This window comes from Kwoniella shandongensis, chromosome 8, assembly GCF_008629635.2.
Source record: "Kwoniella shandongensis chromosome 8, complete sequence".
Classification (NCBI taxonomy): domain Eukaryota; kingdom Fungi; phylum Basidiomycota; class Tremellomycetes; order Tremellales; family Cryptococcaceae; genus Kwoniella; species Kwoniella shandongensis.
In genome coordinates, this window is record NC_089294.1 from 42,605 (window position 1) to 58,746 (window position 16,142).

Here is a 16,142-nt window from a genome sequence, read left to right on the forward strand (position 1 = left end):
CGCCCGATAACGTTGTGCATAGGTTGAATCCTGGACGTCAGCACACCAACCAGGTAAAAGGGTGAGCTGCGACATCCTGGTACTCGAGTACAGTACAAATGGCTGACCAGTGTACGCACGAATTGAGATGTACAGAGCAACGACGAACGTGAACAAGGGCAAGGCACGCGTACTTACGCCAGGAAGTACCTGGAATTCGGACCGTCAAGCATCAGGCGGGACTGGTCTAGAGAAGCCGAAACGGAAACGGTAACTTGTTGTCTCGGATTATTGTCCATGCTCATCCAACTCACACTGCAGTTGTCGATGACATGTGGGACAGTGAGTGCTGCCATTGAAAAGAGTCAAGTTACGCAACCGGGTAGTGGTGTGGTCTGCGCCACACCTAAAAATGTCTACCTCCTACGTCAAGGTGAAGAAGTTGACGTCGCTCCAACGGAAGTAAGTGGCATCTTTTTGTCACGATAATGCTTGTCACTTCGATACCTTTTAGCAAGCGATATGTAAAGCAGATGAGGACACCTGCACAACGCCGAGAGCATGCCGAGAAGCGGTTGGCCAATGCAGGAAAAGTGTCCGTTCGAGTGTCGGTAAACCCTTTTTTATTATTATAGCTACAATGAAACATGTGCAGAAGCTCGCGTTTTGCCTCCTCCGCCTCCCTGTTGGTGGAGCGACAACGGTGCATCGTTGACGATGAGAAGTGATAGATAGTTAGTCGAATTCATTCCCGTTCCTATCAACAGATCGACAGGGCCGCCAAGCTGACCATCTCCGTCATGCCGTACCAGCAGATCTCACTTGCCGCAAAATCGCACCGCGACCCCAACTGTTGTCCACATTGCCTATGCTGATGACGCGCATGTATACTGCCGCCGCACCGTTACGAGTTTGAATTCAGTATTCGCTTGCCGCCGTTCTTGACACGACAGAGGGAAGAGTGAGAGAGACACTTGCAGGGATGGTCAAAGAGGGTAAGGTACGGTGTAAGACGTCAGATCAACGTCGCTTCTGGGTCCGTTGGGCATGTTCAAGCCCAAACGCCATATGAAGATGAAATGTGTAGAATGTACAGCAGGGGTACAAACGAGGAATGTTGAGGAAGCTCTGACGGAGAGTCGTCTTCAAGTTTCAACATACATTACTCGCACGTAGCTACATCACTTGATATCACACCGTTCTCCCCACCTCGACTGGCTAGTTGTGCGAGAATCACTTTCCTCCTCGACACCAGCTTCGCTTTACACGAAGTCTCACCTCGATGATAGTCTTACTGAGGTACATCGTCTTGATCAGCATCGTCGTTGTCTGTGTCTGTACTTTATCAACATCCGCTTCTCCAACCATGCTCAAAAGACGGACAGCCTCACCGCCCACCCCCGCACCTTATCTGAAACACGTTACACGAGCCCAAGTGAGCGATTTGTCCTCTTTCCGAAAGAACTTACAGGGAGCTGACTGTTGTGCTCGTGATCCAAAGCTAGTCGAACGCGATGCATTGAAGAAGGCTAGAAAAGGGAGCGAAGAGAGCGACACCTTCTGCTCAACCTCGAAATCTACAAACCTACAATGCGGCATTGGCGAACGTTCCTGCTCCCCCTGTCTATGGTGAGTGAAGGCCTCTGTCTCAAGTCACGAACATTCTTTGTTGACACGCTTCAACGATTACAGCCTCCAGCGACGGTAGCTCGTTCATAACATCCGGTGTCACATACGCTACACTGCGGGACGCTCTGACAGCGAGTTGTCAAGCTCAGTTGGACGGATGTCGGGCTGCTGCGAGGAATATGGGCCTTGGAGGTGTTACGACGGGACTCAGTTGCAGTACCAACGTGAGTAGCGTGCTCCATGGCTATGCCATGCAATGCTGACGTTGTGCCCAATTCGTAGCAATATCCAGCATGTACTCAGGCTATAGAGAGCAATCCAGCTCTGTTAGACTTGGGTCTCGATCTCGGCGGTTTAGGAGTCGGGGTGACTTTATAGAATATCATAGACTTTAGACACATCGTGCATTTGTATACATAACGAAGGAGCACAACGTCCTCCCTTGAAGTGGTAGAGAGAGCCGAGGACAAACTCGTACGCAAAGTATGAGTCGCAAGGTGCGCCCGAAAGCAGGCCAAAGTCTGACTGGGACGTGGTTTCACCATCTCACGGAGACGAGATTGCGATAAAAGTGGTATTCGTCATGTTCATATCATGATGTACAAAAGCCATGAATCCGGGAGCGTTCGTAGCTGTACCTCCTACGTCATGACACGGTCGCTACCTGAGAGACCTGGCAGTGTTCGGCTGGTCGGAACGTTCAACGGCATGGCGTCAGTCAACCCGAAAGGATGAATGGATGGCTTTAGCCGGGTTCCAGGCAAAGTGAACGTGGGTGTTGTTAAACTTTATCTTACTCTACCTGGATGCATCATGCACCACGCGTCGAGCCAACCCGATAATATCTCGGCCGTCAAGTGTGCATGGGAATATTGGACGAAAACGGCTGTTGGTCCACAAGGGCGCCGGGGGAACGGGGGGGAAGGAACAATGTGGGACTGGTAGGAACAGGAACAGAATAGGGGATGGCGCATGAAAAAGTTTTTACCCTGTCTTTCTCATTTTCAGGAATGCGACACTGGGAAGCGTTCAAGTGGTATCATACCGTGAATTGCGGACCAGTATCCACCAAAGATAGTCAAGTCGTTGTTCATGCGCTTGCTTGACTAGCACACATCTCGCCTCGCAGGGTTCGAAAGGATACTGCACAGCAAGCAAGCAAGACCAGTCATCACAATCGGAAGCATTTGCACAGGTTCGTTCCAAGGGTTGTGCACGCAGTAAGTGTCGCTTGTCCAGAAGCAAGTGGTACATACAACAGTCTCGGACAATCATTCGAGTAAGCATGCAATTACTGTATGTGCTTCCTCTCCTACCAAGTCAAGTTGTTATCAGTGACATGTGTCAAGTTACCAATTGCGTAAAAAGCTGTGGGAACCACGTAAGCGGGGGGTGTTGGTGTTCCGGTGGGTCTGTCGGTCGGAAGGGTGTTGGTCGCCACACCTAAAATTCAATTGTCAACCTCCTACGTCAGACACGGCCGTCGCCACACCCTTCATCGGAGGTATAAAGATTGGTAGTGCTGCGCCATGCCGAGGAGCAGCTGTATTATGTCTGATCAATGATATCGCGGTAGGCGTGAGCACTCTGCACCGGAACGTTGTAGCAGCTGAGCCGAGCCGTAGCCAGCGACAGGGACAGCGGTGTCAGGGGTATCTTTTGTCCGGTGGTATCCCAGCCGGAAGGGAAGAAAGAGCTAGCCTTATCATACATACATATTAGTAGCACCGCTGGTGTACCTTCGCAACAATGCTACCGGAGAACATAGCGGTACAGTTTGTTCCTGTTTGAGTTGGCTGATCTACAGGGGTACAGTAGGAACCACCATGAGAAAATAGTCGGCGATTTTCTTAGGGTCAGTCTTGTATAGCTCAATGCTCGCAGATTTCCGACCACCTGCTCCTCCTGATTCTTTTTTCGGTCTGGTCGTACCCCTCTCGCGTCCCTCAGAACCGGTTCCAGCGTGGCTACAACGAATAGATGGCAGTGTGGTTTTCCCTGCTCTCCTCGTTGAGCCGAGATATGCGGCGAGATTAGAGACATCCGCAGGATGAAGTGCGTGTTTCTTGGCGACGATAAACGATGTCCCCTTCCCCTTGCTTGGACGTAGAGAAGTCACGTTGGTGATTCGTCACCTAACGGACGATTGTACTCCTAGGACCGAGGCCGAAGATTTGACGTTGAGGATGACAAGTCCTGTATAAGCATGCTGGCCAGGTATATAAGAGATATGAGAGAAATCAAGTAAGTCTGCTTGAAAGTAATTCAACAAACACGTCTCGAAACGATCTTGCACCTCGCTATACTACACCACGGCAAATCAACCAATTCATACTCATTCATCCAATCTCAGTCAGGCCGCGATGTTATCATTCACTAGATTTCTCACTCTGCTCAGTTTAGCAGTCTTGTTTCTCTTCGCCTTGTCAACGTCCGCTTCCCCGATGTTACGCACAAGACGGACAGCGGCCGCACCTGCTCCCGCTTCCAATTTGAAACATGTCACTCGAGCTCAAGTGAGTGTGCAAGACCTCTACACTATCAGAAACTGAAAGCTGAGACTTTGGTTTTTTTCTTTTCTCTTTTCCTTTCGCAGTTGGTCGAACGACAAGCTAGAAGATTAACGAGAGGGTCGAAGAGAGCTGCGCCTTCTGGAGTGGCGGCGAGAAATCTTCAGACTTATAGCGGATCAGTGGCCGACGTCTCTGCACCCGCTGTGTATGGTGAGTGCAGCAGAATGACGACCTACTATTGCACAACGATCCCTTGATCAGAACTGACAATGTCTGTTTCAATTTCGTAGCTGCCGACGACGATACTTACACAACATCGGGTGTCTCATACGATACGCTATCAGACGCCTTGAACGCAAGTTGTAATGCTCAGATGCAACAGTGTCTAGCAGCAGCGGCAAATATGGGTCTGGTGACAGGCGCCACTGTGGCCGTCCAATGTCGAACCACAGTGAGTTCTCATTGAATATGATCGTGTCGCCGAAGGGTCTAGACACTGACGAATTGCGTTGACTCTGGTAGCAATTATTGGCATGCACGGATATTATAGACTTGGAAATCAGTGTAGGTGGAGTCGATGTGGGAGTACACATTTGAGAATGGGATAGAACGTAGATAAGTCATGCATCTATAATTACATTTAGCTATATTTGTTTGTAAGAGGGAAAGTGTAAGGATGGAGAGATGGAGATGCCACCTTGATCTCCGTTGTTGCCATGATCGACAGCGACAGCGACAGCGACGCCAAGTTGCGCGTAAGTCACCGAGACACCCTACAAACGGGAGTTATAATCAAAACATCACTTTTCTTTAACACTGCTTTTTATCTCTGTTCAGCAACCATATACCCTTGCCATCGTTTCGACGAGCTCAGAGCGTGTCGATCACTTTGGATACCTTCCACCATCGACCCCTACTGATCGACTCGCGCGTTAAATCACCGCCCGGCATCTCTTCCCTTGGTCCACCGCCGCAGTTCAACTACGACTCAGCATGAACACCCCTCTCCCACCTATGAAATATGCTTCGGTGCTTGTCATACGCTGTTTCAAGAAGGTGGAACATTTCGCAGATTGGATAACGGGTGCGGCGGGACCTGTGTTTGTGTTTCTATGTTGGGTATTGATAGGTTCGGGAGGGTTGTTGTTCTGTGAGTTTGGTCTCGTTGTGTTGTTCTTGGCGTATCCAAAGACATCATTGCAAACTGTGTGCTGATTATTTGTTCCTCTCAACTATGTTCGTCCGTGCTACTGCTTTGTCACTCCTTATACACTCCAATCATCTATACCCTTGTTCTATGCCCTACTAGTCGACGTGGTAGCTCGAGATCTCTCGTACCTAGGCGTATTCCTCCTGTCACCCATCCTATCACTAGTACCGTTAAATATGTACGGCCAATACTATCTCGTCACTCACGTTCCACCGGGATATCCAGCGCCCAAGGCTAGTGGGAAGGAGGATAAAGATATCAAATGGACGATAGCGATGCCATGGAGTTATTGGTCAGGCGAGAGGTGGGGGTTCATAAAGGGGGAAAGACCGTTGACAGGTGGATATGAGGGGAGTGATGGCGCTGCTGCTGGTGGTGAAGCGAATAGCAGAGTGAGAAGATGTAGAAAGTGTGATGGACCAAAACCAGAGGTGAGCTACCTAGCTGTGGTAGTGACGAAAGAAGATGTAGCTTGCTGATGGAGAATGGGATGGCAGAGAACACATCATTGTTCAGTGTGTAAGCGATGTGTTCTGATGATGGACCATCATTGTCCATGGATCAACGGTTGTGTGAGTGATCTGTCGGCTTACCTGTATCAGCCAAACTTCGATCAAAGCTGAAATCGTATACGACAGGTTGGACTGTATAATCAACGGCATTTCGTACTCTTCATGTAAGCTTACCAGTCGGTACTACCGAGTTCGAAGCTGATCATCCCTTCTCTCAACGCAGGGCATGGTTATCAATAGGATGTTGGACAGTGTGCGGTCTTGGATACCGACATTTCATAAATACTTTCAGCTATCGGTCAGAGGTGAGTATTCTCGTCTTTGAGCGTATCGCGACTGCCTCACGTCTCTTCGAGAAGTCAAAGAGTGTAGGCTAATACTTGGATATTCTGCAGTGGAAAGCGTACACTCCGAAGATCGGGTTCACCCTAATTTACGTCCTCTGCATCGCTATAGGTATGTGCAGTCGTCCTTCTAGCTAAGATTATTTGAGCAATATGTTGACTTCAGTCTTTCATCATAGGCGTGGCCGTTCCCGTCCTCATGTCATGGCATCTGTATATGGTCTCGAAGGGGGAGACGTCCATCGAATCACACGATAATGCCTACTTGGAGAAGAAGGCGCAGCAGGAAGGCTTAGTGAGTATTTCAAGCGGAACGAATCTGGTCGTGTTGATCGGGAAGTAGACCGGGAGCTGAAGTAAGGATTCGAACAGATATACTTGAACCCTTATGATTTGGGAAGACGGCGGAACCTCGAGCTGTTTTTCAACGTAGGTCCAGGGGGATAGTGAGTCGTTTCGTACGGATATGATTCATACTTGGCCACTGACATATCTCATAGCTCAATGTATACTCTCCTTTTCCCACTGGTTATACCACCCTCCTCAAATGGCTGGACATTTACCCGTCGACCATTACCCACCACACCCGCCAAACCTCCGGGGTCATTACACGCGCCAGAGCTCGCAGAGGGACTAGGTCTGTTAAATGCGACGACCCATGGTGGGCATGCGGAAGATGGGTTAAGTGGGTACGTCATGGGAGATGATGGGAGTTTGACGGATGATGATGAGGGTGGTGGAGGATGGATGGATTAGAGCGAGAGATCGTGAGGTCGTACATCTGCATTAGAGCGGGGAAGTGTATCTAAGGGTACGATGACCGCTTGTAGCACCAATTATCTCAAGCAACATACACAATGCTTGTCAACATCATATGCATAGAACGAAGTCACGCTTTAGATCGACCGAGAGCAATCTGCTCGAAGACTGAAGAGAAGTAGCAACCACCCAGCAGTAGTTGTCGGGCCATTTTGCTAGCCCTTTTGTGAGATTGTCGCATTCCCCTTCCTCCCGCCGTACACTAGGTATACCACTCCATCTCCAGATCTTTCCGTTGTGGTCTAGGCGTCCCACCACCCTCTGATGGCCCCTCTACGAAATATCGATCTTCCTCAGATATCGGTTCTAACACTTCTGATCCGGCGCCGACAGCCCATCTTCCTCGCTCTGCTTCTTCCTCTGTCTCGAAAGGTGGAGGAGGGTGTGTTTCGAGAGGTAGGATGAGGCGGAAACTGCGCCGAAGAAGGGGATTACTACGTGCTTCTCCACGTTATAGTTTGCCCAACTCCCCCAATCACCACACCTTTACTCCTGCAATCTGTCGATAGAAGGGAAGGACTAATCCCACAGAAACAAAGTGGACTCACGCATCTTTCCCATTCGAATAGAAACGATGTAATCTCTTCTCCCTCAGAAAACCTAATCGGTCATAGAGCGATAGTGAAGGTGCATTGTCATACTCTGTCTCAAGAACGACCTGCAATTGAAGAAGAGGGAGAGGCGTAGGTCAAGTCTAGTCAGATAGAACAGATATGAAGGGAGTATTGTCGTGGACATACCTCGTGTGCGCCTCGTTTGGCCATTTCGGATATGGCAAGTTGAACAAGTCTGCTTGCTACGACAATTGAGAACCAAGGGATTGATCAGTCGCCGTTGTTCAGTCTTACTGACTCTTCCAGGGGTCAAAGAATTGATATCAAACCTCCCCAGGGTTGACCGACCAGATAGAGCGCCATTTCGGATCGTCCTTGGGAATGTGACAAAAGGCGACCTCAAACTCACCTATCCCTTTCCGTCTCCATGTCCTGTCCACACTTAACATCGCAATATACCCTCTGTTCGTCTTTCCCCTGTGCGAATCTTGCTTGCACACGATCGTCGCTATTGGCGTCGGTGTATGCGGATTTGGAAAGACCTGTAGTTCTCGCGCAGATCAGTTTAACCGTCATTCAATGGTTGTTGAGCGTGGGCGGCCAGAGGATAGACAGATATCACGGGTCAATTCCCGTGGCCCGTATGCACACATGCGGTGGTTGGGAGACTGGAGGGAACAATCCGTAACGTACGAGGAAAGCGAGGTGTGGCCTGAACAAGTTGGTGTCCGTTAGCTTGATTGCCCAACAGAATGTCTGCAGCGGAGCAACTCACCAATCAATGATAAAGTATCGAAAGGTATAGACTGCAAAATCAGTATTGTTTTCCACAAGCTCGAACCCACCATTATACCTATAAGATGAGACACAGGTCAGCTTGACGTTCAAGTACATTCACGATAAGTCCAGCACAGAGTCCAGCCTGGCTTTCCCTACTTCGCAAGGAAAGCACACTTACGGTTCTGATAATTCCTGTTCGACAAGACTCATTATTCCCCTCAGATCCTCCTCTTCATTTCTATAAGTCCTAAAATACAACTCATCCCTATGACCATCTCTACCAGATTCACTGGGATGGAGCAAGCCATGTATTTCTCTTTGAGGTGATTTACCTTTATCAATCCCGGATCCAGATTTTGGTGTCGAAAATGAGATAGGAATGGAGCTTGGGCCGACTGACGAAGACGGACCGGCATCGTCTGTCGGACTCGCCTCGGGAGCATGCAGGGAGGATAACATTGTGATGATGATAGATAGTTTAAACGCGTGTTAGATGTTATTGACACATAGCAGGTGGATCACAGCAGGCAGAGAATGTATGGTCGAAAGGCGAAAGTAGATTGATGTTGTTCGAATGGTTGGTTCTTGTCAACATCGTTAGGTGGAGGTAGTCGACCGAGTACTGACATTTTGTCTGTCTGCATTACAGACAGTCCTCGCCCAATTATCCTCTCTGCGCAGTAACTGGCAAAAGATCGTGACTGTAGCGCTGTGTATATTGACCACAGGATATGATGCATGGTGCATGTGTGATATGTGTTGTACGAGTTTTGCGCTCTATATATATATTCTCTCTGGTCTACGCTCTATGCCTGCTCCTCTACACCAACAATGGACTATCAATTGAGCTGATGCCTGAGTGAAGCACGAGATGTCATCAGCTAATACGTCTCATGTGAGAGATGCCGCCAGCTGACTCACCAATAGCGACACCACCTTCATCGCTTTCTCGCCCTTTAGTCCTCAACAATGTTCCTGCACCGTTGTTGACCACATCGTCTCCACCGAAAAGCATGACTCCATACACGCCCAATTCCGAGACCACGTCCGCTTTTCTCGCCTTGTTCTCTCCGCCCCTCACTAACCAGTTGCTCACGCCTTTAGGAGGTTCTATCAACTCCATCAGGATATACGCTTCTTTCTTCTCTGGTTCTCCAGCTTGACGAGGTTCTTTCTCCAATTCTTTGAGATACGGGGGGATATTCTCTCGATAGATGTTATTCCCACCACCTTCACGTTGAGGTTTCAAGACGTATCGTTCTGGATGGGTCGTCGCGAGGGTGTAGGCCTCTTGTCCTAACAGTGAGTTGTCCATGGGCAACAGGCCAATCCAAGTTTGTCGAAGTCGATCTACATCCGCTTGGGTCAAAGGACCTGCACCAACATCCGGTCGATCGGGAGATAGTAGGAAATCCTCAAGAACGCCAGGTTCACATAATACTTGTTGGATCTTCTTAGCTCCAGCAAGCTGTAATGCCATCGAAGGACATTTGATCGCCCGACTACGCTCGAGCAAGAGTCTCGTCGTCCATTCAGACGAGGAAGGATAGTCGGTGGGTGTGTAAGCCGATCGATAGTAGATCACGGCGACTTCGCGTGGTGGGGAATCAGGTTCGAGGGGAGAGGGGAGAAGAAGGGTTTTGGAACTTCGATCCACTTGTGCGAGATTCGCCAAGTCTGAGAAGGTGTGTCGGATGGCTTGAATGCCGTGGCTACGGAGTATACCAACGACGTCAGTAATGAGCCTCGCCGACTACTGGAGATCTCTGTACAGCTGATGACCACCGGACCACTCACGCTTCAAGCAACTCGTATTCCAACCATTTTTGATCAAATACATTCCTCTCTCCATCTTGCACAACAAACAAAACAACCGCTTCATCGTTTCCGTACGCCTTCCATCCCTCAGCAAGACCTGTTGCAATGTTCTTGAGCGGTTGATTGGCTGGGAAATTGGAGGCGTTTGAAAGTTCGGGTGAGATGGAGTAGTAAGAGTTGGTAGCTTTGTGTAGGTATCTATAGTGAGGGTCAGTCCCAATCTCACTCAGAGCAAGTGTATGGCCTCGTCTCGGTATAAGGGGAGGTTGCGAGACGAGCAGTAGCCCGTCCCGAATCAACTCACCGATGCATTTCCCCAGCTCTTTGAGACAACGCTCCGAAACTCGCTGCGATCGTATTAAATTCCACCTGCTTCACTTCCATCCCACCTGTACCCTCTGAATCATGTAAGAGGTAATCCGACCTGAACACTCCTAATTGGATAGGTTGGACCAATTCGTCTCTGACCTGTCGCCATCCTCGCCATAATTCGCCTTGGAAAGTATCGACTTTGCTGACGCTACCTCCCATCACCCTATCCAAGAATTCCCAATCTAAAGCAATTCGCGCGTAAAGGGCATTGTAGATCGGTTGTAAAGAGACAGCAAGATCGTACAATCCTCTAGGGAACGGGGTGGGGAGAAGTGAGAGTGGAGCGGGGATGGCTGAAGTGGGTGGTTGGGACGAATTGGGCGGTAAGAGGGTGAAGCCGTGTGATAGGGCGTATGTGGAGGAAAGTAAGATCAATTGTGCATGTTGTTCCGGTGTCATTGCCGGTGGCCATTCAGGCAAGGCTGTGGAGGACGACATGGCGAGTGGGTTGGCAGAGTCAAATAGGTAATGAGTTGAGAGGTATGAGACAGAGATAAGAAGGGATGATCAATCAATACGAGGGAATTGTTATCCGACCGACTTCTTTGGATAGGGTCAAAGTGGCAGATGAATGATGTGATAGCACGATTGGCAATGACAATCCTTTCATCAAAACAACGAGGATCATGATGACTTTTCCTTACGGGAAAGTGCATAGGACGGATAGCCTGTTAGTGTTGATCACTCTGCGTGTCCGGCGATGCTTGGTGCACGATGAGATGAAACAGTGCAAACGAGTTCAAAGGCCGTCGCAGTCTGGCAGCTCCGACGGTGGCCCACTGGTTAGCGCGACAATACGCGCCACGCCCCGATGTCACAAGAGCGAGGAAAGAGATCGTTATCATGCATACATCCAATAAATCCGTCTTCATCTATACGATATACTTGTAAGGGTTTAACAAGCCCTTGGGGTCAAAGAGATGCTTGATCTTCTTCATCATCTCAATCGAAGTCTCGTTCTTCGAGTATCCGATATAAGGCGCTTTCATGACACCTGGAAAGCGGGACAATTGTCAGCTAAGACTCGAGACCAAGGGGATGAGCCGACTCACCCAGACCGTGCTCAGCAGAAATGGAACCCTCGTTTTCAGCTGAAAGTCCGTCGTTAGTATGAAATATTTCTTACTGTCTATCACATCTAGCACTCACCGACGATCTCGTAGATGTAAGGCTCAATGATCTTCTCCACATCATCGGTGTACTTGTTCGCAACGATATTGATGTGCAGGTTTCCTGAAAACAAGACGAGACTCAGCAGCTGTCTATCGGTTGCTCAGTACTCCCTGAGGCGACAACTCACCATCACCCATATGTCCATAACCAGCAACTGCTCTGATCGGTCCCTCTGGTCTACCATCTTCCTCCAGAACACCTCCTTCTCTCAACTTTGTCCTCATCTTCTCAACAAGACTGTACATCTTCCCAACGGGGACCGATACATCGTATTTGTAGACAGAACCGGCTTTACCAGCGGACTCTGGTACAAGTTCTCGTAATTGCCAAAGCGATTGGAATTGTGTCGAATCTTGAGCGAGGACACCGTCGAGTACCATCTCATTCTCCATGAGGTGTTCGAGGAGAGCGGAGAGTTTCTGATGAAAATTAGGCTTAATTCCCCGCGTCGATGTGGAAGGCAGACTGGTTCAAGAACTGGTACTCACAGCCTCGTCGTGCTCGGCATTGCTACCACCGGTCTCAATCAAACAGTAAAAGTCACCTTCGGTCTCGAACACCTTTCTCTCTCCACCATTCTCCTCCTGGTGCTTCTTCACAAGGGCGTACTGCACAAGTGAATCTGGGATCAGCTGCTGTACTTTCTATATGATACAATTCACGCACCGATTGCCTGTCAAAGAACTCAAACGCGGACAAGATCTCGCCAAGTTGGCCCTTGGCTTCCGCGTACACCTTCTGGACGGCCTCATAAGACGGTAAGGAAAAGACGGCGACGTTCATAGCGCTCGGTCGCCGAGGACAGAGGATTGAGATGGCAGTGATGATACCGATAGTTCCTTCTGATCCAATGAAGAGCTGTTTGATGTCGAATCCTGGTGGGAAAACACTGCATTAGCATATATCGTTGACTGGTACAGATAGACATGAAGTCAACTCACCCGTATTGTCTTTTCGCAATTTACTCAAACCCTCCCAGATCGTTCCGTCAGGCAAGACCACCTCCAACCCAAGCACACTCCCATGCAAACTACCATATCTCAGCAATCTCAATCCACCAGCATTGGTAGCCACATTTCCACCGATATGACAAGAACCCTTCGCTCCCAGGTCGAGGGGGAAGATGAAGCCCTTTTCGGCGAGGTGGTGGTCCGCTGCTTCGAGGATTACACCAGCGTCCGCGACGAGGACACCGGATACGGGATCGAAGGATCGGATTTGGTTGAGGTTGGTAAGGTTGAGGATGATCTCGTCGTGTACGGGATTTGATCCGCCTAGAAATATTGCAGTCAATATCGGTCTCACCGAAAAGAACAACTAAATTGGTCAAGCGAAACGGGACAACTTACCGACCAAGCCAGTGTTACCACCCTGAGGTACAATCGCCAAACCCTTTTCGTAACAGTACTTCATGACCTTGCTCACTTCCTCGGTCGTTCTAGGCTTGACAACGATCGGTCCCTTCCCATGATACTTGTTCATCCAATCATCGTTAAAACTGGCCAATTCGTCCTCTGTAGCAGTCCCATCTAATGTGGACAACAAAGACGTAGGAGCAGAAAGGATCGCTCGAAGATCTTTGATGTGCTCTGCTGTGGGCTTGGTGAATTCGGAATGACGAGGTGGGAGGGTGGAACCGTGTCGAACGGAAGTACCGAGTTGGGTGGCGGAAACTGAGGCTGAAGCTGAAGCTCTAGGGACAGCAGCAGCCCTAGCAACAGAAGGAGTTAGAGCTCGTCGAGGCAGAGCTCGGATAGCAGCTCGCGCAAGTACTCGAGAGGCGGGCATGTCGCTCTGTAATTCGCGGTTTTTGGGAGAAGAAATTGGAGATGGGAAAAGAAGGAAAGATATCCCGTTGATTGGGTGTCTTTTTCTTACGGACGGTATGTATCGGGATTCATGATTCCGGACTCGATATAGAAATATAATGTCTACGTAATATGTGGTATTTGTTGTCGATCTGCGTCATGTCCTAATTTTGGGTGGTAGAGGTGAGTATTGTTACCCCTTCCATCGTTTCATTCTTATTCTTCATCCTCTCATTGTTCTATCCATTCATACATCAATACGATATTCTACGGGAAGCAAGCTGGTCTTTCATCCCCCACATGTCAACACAAGCACATCCAATCATCGACACCCTTCCCTCCTCTCGCCGACTCCGACCCACTGGTCATCAACCCTCCCGATCGCCATCCCCTTCCTCATCAATCTGCTCTACCGCAACGAGCGTGGACGATCTAGGTGATATGCCGACTATAGATAAGATCAGACCGATATATCACTCCACCTCTTCGCTGGAAGATAAGATGGGTCAAGCGGATCTGGGAGAATCGTCAAGTGCAGCGGCGAGAAGGGCGTCACAGTCGAACGCTCCAGCAGCCGATGGAGTGGAGGGGAAGAAGAATGAGAGCGGTGAGATAGAAAGTAATGGGAAGGAAGTGACAAGAAGGAGATTCCCGGAAGAAGAAGATGAAGATCTTTTACGAGAATCAGAAGCGAGATTCGTCTTGTTTCCAATAAGGTATCGTGAGGTGAGTCAACCGTGTTCGCCACCCGCATTCATGTGATTGGACACTGATGTGGTGGTCCCCTGCGCAGATATGGCAAGCGTATAAAGCTTCTCAAGCGAGTTTCTGGACAGCGGAAGAGCTGGATCTCAGTCATGATCTGCACGACTGGAATGATAAGATGACAGAGCAAGAGAGGTTCTTTATCCTCCGGATACTAGCATTCTTCGCAGCGTCTGATGGCATAGTCGGAGGTAAGCAACTATGCTAAAGCTAACACCCCACATAGTCAGTTAAGCTGATCTCAGTTCTTGTCAACAGAGAATATCGTCTCTCAGTTCTCAATGGAAGTTCAGATTGCCGAAGCGAGAGCGTTTTACGCATTCCAATCAATGATCGAACAAGTTCATTCCGAGACATATAGTCTTCTGATCGAGACGTATGTGAGAGATGCTGAGGAGAAAGATTATCTATTCAGAGGGATGGAAAACAGTATGTTCGACTCATACAGAGGGCTGAAACTCATTTGCTGACCCGAACGTTTGTAGTCCCTTGTATACGAAAGAAAGCGGATTGGGCTCTGAAACACATCAACGATGATATGGTACGTCAGCTCTTCATCCATCCGTTATTATTGGATCAAGCTGATCACCACGTCTATAGCCATTCCGACTACGTCTCGTTGCATTCGCATGCGTGGAGGGTATATTCTTCTCCGGGTCTTTCGCAGCTATCTTTTGGTTGAAGAAGAGGGGTTTGATGCCCGGTCTTACGTTCTCCAATGAGCTGATTAGTAGAGATGAAGGGACACACACCGTAAGCTACGCTGAATCTTCGATCGAAGTGAATATTAGCTGATATGTGGGATCATGGTCAGGACTTTGCTTGTTTGCTCTACAACCATCTTCGAACTCGATGTTCGACGGAGGAAGTACACACCATCGTCGCGGACGCTGTCACCATCGAGAAGGAGTTTTTAACCGATGCTCTGCCCTGTGGACTGATAGGCATCAACGCGGATGTAAGTGGAATTTCTTCGCACTGCAATTGGATACCAACTGACGTGTCTCGTCCAGCTTATGTGTCAGTATATGGAATTCGTTGCGGATCGATTGGTCGTCGACCTAGGCTATTCAAAGCTGTATAACGCTACCAACCCGTTCGATTGGATGGAACTCATTTCGTTGCAGGGCAAAGCGAGTAAGTGTTATCCTAGCCCTCAAATCCTCCTGGCCAATATGATGCTGATCGACTTTTCCCGTGTAGACTTCTTCGAGTCTCGTGTGTCTTCGTACCAAAAAGCGAACGTATCTCGTTCAGCGACACCTCATGGACATCGTGAGACCGATGAATCGGAACGTATGACAAGAAGGTTATTCAAGATGGACGCGGATTTCTAAGATAGCAATCTGTTTTGGTCATAACAGACCTTGGCCATGGCCATGAATGACAAACCACTCAAAATTGTATATTACTACCAATAGATCAATCGATTGTCAATTCGCTCTATGTAGCCCAAACCAAGTATAATTGTAAATAGACTATCACACTCACCACTAACCCCTTCACTTCACCCATCATTAGTCCCACACACACCTTTCATCTGTATGCATCATTCATCCCATCAAGATTTTTGTGGCCACACGCACAGTATACTATGGAAGAGGAACAATCTTATCTCCATCTTCCACGTGATGTCATCGCAGAGGGGTATGTTCGATGCATTGCATTATACAACCATGATGATATACGTAGCTCGTCTCTCCCACAACAGGTGTTGAAGCCTTTTCTGGTTCTAGCTGATGCAAATTTGATGAAATGGTTTGTTTGTTTGTTTGGTGAAGCAAAAGGCAGAAATGTTGAATGCCTGTATTATGATGCGCGTCTTCCTTCCCGGATCTGCCCCTGCTAATGCTCTCCCCAGTTTTG

At 48.8% G+C, this 16,142-nt stretch overlaps 7 protein-coding genes across 7 annotated transcripts; 4 read left to right on the forward strand and 3 right to left on the reverse strand.

Moving 5' to 3' along the window:
- Positions 1-1,345: 1,345 nt before the first annotated feature.
- Positions 1,346-1,986, forward strand: CI109_104468 (uncharacterized protein; the record flags this gene model as incomplete). Its single annotated transcript, XM_032008437.1, has 4 exons — positions 1,346-1,414; positions 1,518-1,608; positions 1,672-1,832; positions 1,891-1,986. 4 exons carry the CDS (start codon positions 1,346-1,348, stop codon positions 1,984-1,986), a joined length of 417 nt encoding a protein of 138 aa, XP_031857298.1.
- A 1,985-nt stretch (positions 1,987-3,971) lies between these two features.
- Positions 3,972-4,718, forward strand: CI109_104469 (uncharacterized protein; the record flags this gene model as incomplete). Its single annotated transcript, XM_032007949.2, has 4 exons — positions 3,972-4,124; positions 4,205-4,331; positions 4,412-4,572; positions 4,644-4,718. 4 exons carry the CDS (start codon positions 3,972-3,974, stop codon positions 4,716-4,718), a joined length of 516 nt encoding a protein of 171 aa, XP_031857808.2.
- A 396-nt stretch (positions 4,719-5,114) lies between these two features.
- Positions 5,115-6,943, forward strand: CI109_104470 (uncharacterized protein; the record flags this gene model as incomplete). Its single annotated transcript, XM_032007948.2, has 9 exons — positions 5,115-5,271; positions 5,431-5,762; positions 5,829-5,903; positions 5,970-6,007; positions 6,067-6,148; positions 6,239-6,299; positions 6,367-6,482; positions 6,560-6,633; positions 6,688-6,943. 9 exons carry the CDS (start codon positions 5,115-5,117, stop codon positions 6,941-6,943), a joined length of 1,191 nt encoding a protein of 396 aa, XP_031857807.2.
- Positions 6,944-7,208: 265 nt separating this feature from the next.
- On the reverse strand, positions 7,209-8,799 carry CI109_104471 (uncharacterized protein; the record flags this gene model as incomplete). The annotated part of the gene is made up of 7 exons (XM_032007947.1): positions 7,209-7,419; positions 7,555-7,664; positions 7,747-7,802; positions 7,970-8,102; positions 8,254-8,272; positions 8,336-8,413; positions 8,519-8,799. The coding sequence occupies 7 exons, from the start codon at positions 8,797-8,799 to the stop codon at positions 7,209-7,211; spliced, it is 888 nt and encodes a 295-aa protein (XP_031857806.1).
- A 361-nt stretch (positions 8,800-9,160) lies between these two features.
- CI109_104472 (glutathione synthetase) lies at positions 9,161-10,968 on the reverse strand (the record flags this gene model as incomplete). Its single annotated transcript, XM_032007946.1, has 4 exons — positions 9,161-9,195; positions 9,262-10,052; positions 10,138-10,356; positions 10,463-10,968. 4 exons carry the CDS (start codon positions 10,966-10,968, stop codon positions 9,161-9,163), a joined length of 1,551 nt encoding a protein of 516 aa, XP_031857805.1.
- A 434-nt stretch (positions 10,969-11,402) lies between these two features.
- CI109_104473 (uncharacterized protein) lies at positions 11,403-13,491 on the reverse strand (the record flags this gene model as incomplete). The annotated part of the gene is made up of 8 exons (XM_032007945.1): positions 11,403-11,524; positions 11,583-11,621; positions 11,680-11,763; positions 11,831-12,122; positions 12,192-12,311; positions 12,370-12,578; positions 12,645-12,977; positions 13,053-13,491. The coding sequence occupies 8 exons, from the start codon at positions 13,489-13,491 to the stop codon at positions 11,403-11,405; spliced, it is 1,638 nt and encodes a 545-aa protein (XP_031857804.1).
- A 320-nt stretch (positions 13,492-13,811) lies between these two features.
- On the forward strand, positions 13,812-15,613 carry CI109_104474 (uncharacterized protein; the record flags this gene model as incomplete). Its single annotated transcript, XM_032007944.1, has 8 exons — positions 13,812-14,237; positions 14,305-14,467; positions 14,535-14,705; positions 14,762-14,817; positions 14,877-15,029; positions 15,091-15,234; positions 15,290-15,413; positions 15,480-15,613. 8 exons carry the CDS (start codon positions 13,812-13,814, stop codon positions 15,611-15,613), a joined length of 1,371 nt encoding a protein of 456 aa, XP_031857803.1.
- Positions 15,614-16,142: the final 529 nt, after the last annotated feature.